This window comes from Cyprinodon variegatus, unplaced genomic scaffold (genome assembly GCF_000732505.1).
Source record: "Cyprinodon variegatus isolate N-32 unplaced genomic scaffold, C_variegatus-1.0 Scaffold269, whole genome shotgun sequence".
Classification (NCBI taxonomy): Eukaryota; Metazoa; Chordata; class Actinopteri; order Cyprinodontiformes; family Cyprinodontidae; genus Cyprinodon; species Cyprinodon variegatus.
Genome location: NW_015150722.1, coordinates 286,909 through 291,924, shown reverse-complemented (window position 1 = coordinate 291,924; position 5,016 = coordinate 286,909). Strand labels below are relative to the sequence as shown.

The window sequence follows — 5,016 nt, the reverse complement described above, 5'->3', positions numbered from 1 at the left end:
GTTGGTGGCGGTTGGAGCTCTGGACGGTTGGTGGTGCTTGGAGCTCTGGACTGTTGGTGGCGGTTGGAGCTCTGGACGGTTGGTGGTGCTTGGAGCTCTGGACGGTTGGTGGCTTTTGGAGCTCTGGACGGTTGGTGGCTTTTGGAGCTCTGGACGGTTGGTGTTGGTTGGAGCACTGGACGGTTGTTGGCGGTTGGAGCTCTAGATGGTTGGTGGCGATTGGAGCTCTGGACAGTTGGTGTTGGTTGGAGCTCTGGACGGTTGTTGGTGGTTGGAGCTCTGGACGGTTATTGGTGGTTGGAGCTCTGGACGGTTGGTGGCGATTGGAGCTCTGGACGGTTGTCGGCGGTTGGAGCTCTGGACGGTTGTCGGCGGTTGGAGCTCTGGATGGTTGGTGGCGGTTGGAGCTCAGAACGGTTGTTGGAGGTTGGAGCTCTGGATCGTTGGTGGTGGTTGGAGATCTGGATGGTTGGTGGCGGTTGGAGATCTGGATGGTTGGTGTTGGTTGGAGCTCAGAACGGTTGTTGGAGGTTGGAGCTCTGGACCGTTGGTGTTGGTTGGAGCTCTGGATGGTTGGTGGCGGTTGGAGGTCTGGATGGTTGGTGGCGGTTGGAGGTCTGGATGGTTGGTGGCGGTTGGAGGTCTGGATGGTTGGAGCTCTGGACGGCGGTGGTGTTTTTTTCCATGTGTTTGGTTCTCTGTAGCTCATGGTTTTCTCTCTCTTTTTCTCTTTTCTCTTCTTCTCATTTTTCCTCCACCATGTTTCCTCATTCCCTCTGATTTCCATCCCAGTCCTTCTCCCTCTACATGTGATTCCTTCGGTCTCGTTGGCATTTTTCTTCCTTGATCTTCCTCTTCACCTCCCCTCCCTCTCCCCCTCTCCCCCCCTCCCTCCCTCTCCTCTGCTCTGGCAGGCTGCTCATTGCGGTGAGTCAGTATCATGGAGGCAGGCAGCGGGGCTGCTGCAGCGGTGGGGAGTGCAGCACTGGGACTGCTGGGAGCTACGGCTACGTCCAGCCATGACATCCTGGACAGGTAAGAGCGCAGCGGGAAGCTGGAGCACCCCCCCCTAACGTTCTCCATCAGTTAACCGTGTCAGAGGGAAGGACCACGCCTCAGGTAGGGCTTTAGTGAGCATGCTAGTTTGTTTATAGTCAGGGAAGGAGTGTGTGTTGGAGGATTCAATGTGTGTTTCGTTCTACGTCAGGAGTCCCTCTTCCTTTGGTGAACAGCCTGCATTTAAGCGCTGAAGGATCTGGTGTGTGTGCGCTGATAGTGCGCTGATAGTGCGCTGATAGTGTGGCTTCCTCAAGGAGAAATGATACCAAGTTATGCGCATGCAGGGGAGGGAGGGGGGGGGCATGGATGTAAAGCCAAGCCTCGGCGCTAAAGCTGAGCTGATAGGGCCAGTTTGCACAGTCACCACCCCACCCTGGAGAAAGCGCCCCCCCACACGCTGACCCACTCAGGAACATGCAGCCTATCAGCCCCCAGTAGCGGCTGGAAGCTTTCCTTCATTCAGATCTCCTGCAGCCACAGTCATTCATGTTCAGCGACCACTGCCCACAGCAGGGAGCACGGAGAGCGGCGTTTAGCTCGTTACGTCATGGTTCCAGCTGTACGCCCACACCAGCGTGCTGAGCAGTCCCCTCACACACACACACAAACCTTCCCTCATGTGTTATCGCTAACAAACACATGCAGCAGCGTCTATAAACACAGTGTTTTACCACAAACATCAGCTGTAAGGAACATCCACGGCGCCGCATGCTTCCTTCGCATGGCGGCTGCGGGCGGGGGGGTTATCTCAGTCAGAGACGGACACGAAGGCACCGTCAGCTTCCTCTTTCACTCCTGCTCCTGTTTCATCAGGATTCTGAGCCTGTTAGAGGGGAAGTTTCTGTTCCCTTCAGCTCAAAGTGTTTTAGTTCAGAGCAGAAGGATTTCCAAAGGAAAATGTGATCTAGAAAGGAACTTTGACTAGGCCACTCTGATTCATCGAATATTTCTTGGACCACGGAGCTAAAAATGACATTCATTCTGTGTTTTTGGCGGGGAGCTACTGCTGACGATAGCCTCCCCTGGTGATACATGGAGACACGAGTGGTTATCAGCAATGAAGGGAGGCAGGCAAAGGGGAGGAAAGAAGGAGGTCTACAATCTGAAGCCGGGCGTACACTGTGCGATTTACCCTTCTTGAGCTGATTCTCCAGTCGTACGAGAATTATTCAATTGGACCGACTTTCAACGTGTCTCATGTGCGTTGTGTAGTGAACAGGGGGTAACGAGGGGCGATCGTGGGAAAATCACTCAGTGCGCAATAGGGGTGGAACGGTTCACAAAATCCACGGTTCAGTTCACGGTATTCGGTTCGGTTTGGTATACGTTGATTGTTAGGAAAATCTATTTTGTCTTGTATAGTCAAGTCAAAACTGAAAGAAAAAATCAGTCTGACATTTGCTACATCATTGTGACAGTCTGAGGTTAAAAGTAGGTGAGATTCTGGCATTGCAAGAGAGAAGACAGTGCTGGTTCCAACATGTGCTTCATTTATTTGGCAAACAATCTTTAACAAAGAAGCATAGGCTCTATCAAAACTAGACTTAGGCCCCTTTGTTTAAAATTAACTCAAGATAAAATGACATGTTTCAAATAAATTGAAATACCATCAAATAAATAAGGCTAGATTTCCTATCAAACTTGAAGTGCCATTGTGTTATCTAAAATAACAAAATAAATAATCCAGTAAATATTATAATCATCAATATATCTGCAGGTCAGCTGACATGTTGGTCATGTTGCTGTTAGCATAAACAAAACGTGTTGCACAATGCTTGCACACTGTTGCACTTTTATCCACAGCTTTCTTTCCGCCGTCATCGTAGGTCGCTCTAAATGCAAAGTGGTCCCATACAGCAGACCTATAAAGTGCTGCTGGCGCGTCTTCCAGCTCCTGTTCTTTCCCANGTGGCTTTAGCCTCCAGTGGCTGAGGTTAGCCAGGTTAGCATCAGTCTCTGTGATGGTGGATTTAGCCTCCAGTGGCTGAGGTTAGCCAGGTTAGCATCAGTCTCTGTGATGGTGGATTTAGCCTCCAGTGGCTGAGGTTAGCCAGGTTAGCATCAGTCTCTGTGATGGTGGCTGAGGTTAGCCAGGTTGGCATCAGTCTCTGTGTTGTATCAGTGTCCAATGTTTTCCAATGTAGCATGCTCCCTGAAGCCTTCCTGTTGCCTGTTGGAAGTACGGCTCTCTATTGGTTTTTCATCACCTTCATAAACATGTCAGACTCGGTCTCTGTTTTATTACATAGACCGAGCTAAAGATGGACACACTCAGTAGGACCTGTTGGAACTGGTCCATGAAAAGGTCTTTCTAAGGGACCATGCAGGACTGATCATGGAGAGATGTTTCCAGAAAACAGATCAGCCTTTAGTGACTTCTGAGACGTAGTTTCTATCAAGATAAAAACAGGTGGATCTGTTGTCTGCAGAGCTGAGCTCGCCAGCACTTCATTATGAATCACTGACCTGGAAGATAAAGTTCAGCTCCTTGTTGAACGAGCTGCAGCCTGAGGTTTGTGTTGTTGAGAGATTTTTACCAGGAGATCGTCTGTCCCAAAAACAAGCAGAACATAAATAATGAAATCAACTTCTAGGTGGGATAATGCTGTTGGAGCTGTGGCTCTGCCATCCATAGAAACCCTAACCCCCCCACCCCAGAGACAATGAAGGGTTGAACAGTGAGTGCTGTTGCTAGGTCCTCCAGGGCCCGCTTCAGAGGCTCCAGGTTGACGTCAGCTGCTGATTTGCACATCAATAAGTGGAGGCTGGGAGGGGGGCCGAGCTCAGATCGGGTTTCCATTCGTATTGTTGGATGTTTCAGGGACTCGTTCCCACCAAGACGAGTGGCCCACATTTCTGGCCCACATCACCTAGGAGAGCACGATTGTTCATCTGAGAAACGGGGTGCAGAGAGCTCCAAGTGGTGGGCTGCAGATGGATGCTGGCCATCAGCTCCGTCAGTCCTCCGGTCATTTGCACCGATTTTTATTGCTTTTCTTTATCGGCTGAATGTTGTTTTAACCAAGGTGGACGTTTTTAAGCAGACGCCTTCCTTCAGGGTTTAGGCCTGTGATGACACAGCGTCCGTCTGTCCGCAGAAACCTGGGCTAACATTAATGTCCTCTGGTCCTGACGCCTCAGCTGACTGTACTTACGCCTCTAAATAGAGCTTCAGCTGACCTAACCAAGCAGATGCTGCATCTTATTACCTAACTGCTGAATAAATGAGACTGAATAGGCAGCCTGGTGGTTCACATCTGACGACAGTGAGTGAAAATGATCCATAATCTAATAACGCCGTACTGAGCTGAGGTCAGAATCACATGATAGCAGGTTTTTCCTCCATTGCTTCATAGGCCTGTCAGGCTTTACTGAGGACCCACCAGCAGAGATTAATTCAGACTTTCCAACTGTAGGCAGAAGTAAAGTTTTCTCTGTTGTTAAAACCACAGACTTCCTGTTCCTGCTTTTGCTTAAAATGTATATTAAGGGCCACATAACATCAGATGCTAAAAGGTTCAGCAGGAAAAATGAGTCAAAGTCACATAAAGGATAGTCTGACAGGTCGAGAGTGTAGAGCTGCTGGAGTGTTCAGCAGTTAGTTGCTCTTCTTGAAGCAGAAGTTCGACCATCAGCCAGACTTTCCTCTCCAGCTCCATGGCATGAACCTTCCTGGGAGGCTATAGTTGGAGCACAGCCTCTGGACCTCACGCTTATGGAGAGGAACCACCACCCCAGTCTGCCAGTCCAGAGGCACTGTCCCTGACCTGTACTTGACAGTAAAGGAAAAGTCTGCTCATATTCAGAATTTAAACTTCTGAAAGTTCTTTAAATCTGAAATGATTCCATCCTGTTCAATAAATGATCAGTGTTTTTAATTCAGAGTAATTTTCATGTGAATGTGCTTTACTGGAGGCATCCATGTTTGTCAAAGAACACTACTGCCACCTACTGGTT

The 5,016-nt window shown here is 49.4% G+C and overlaps 1 protein-coding gene across 4 annotated transcripts in view; it reads left to right on the top strand.

Moving 5' to 3' along the window:
* arhgap32 (Rho GTPase activating protein 32) overlaps positions 1-5,016 on the top strand; it is a 108,935-nt gene that overhangs the window by 25,786 nt on the left and 78,133 nt on the right. For 3 of the 4 annotated variants that reach the window (XM_015382900.1, XM_015382899.1, XM_015382898.1), the window contains exon 2: positions 915-1,035. The exons of the other annotated variant lie outside the window; for it this stretch is intronic. In XM_015382900.1, the coding sequence (XP_015238386.1) occupies positions 941-1,035 (95 nt within the window). In that variant the 5' untranslated portion in view covers positions 915-940. The remainder of the gene's footprint in view (positions 1-914; positions 1,036-5,016) is intronic. 4 annotated transcript variants of the gene reach the window in all.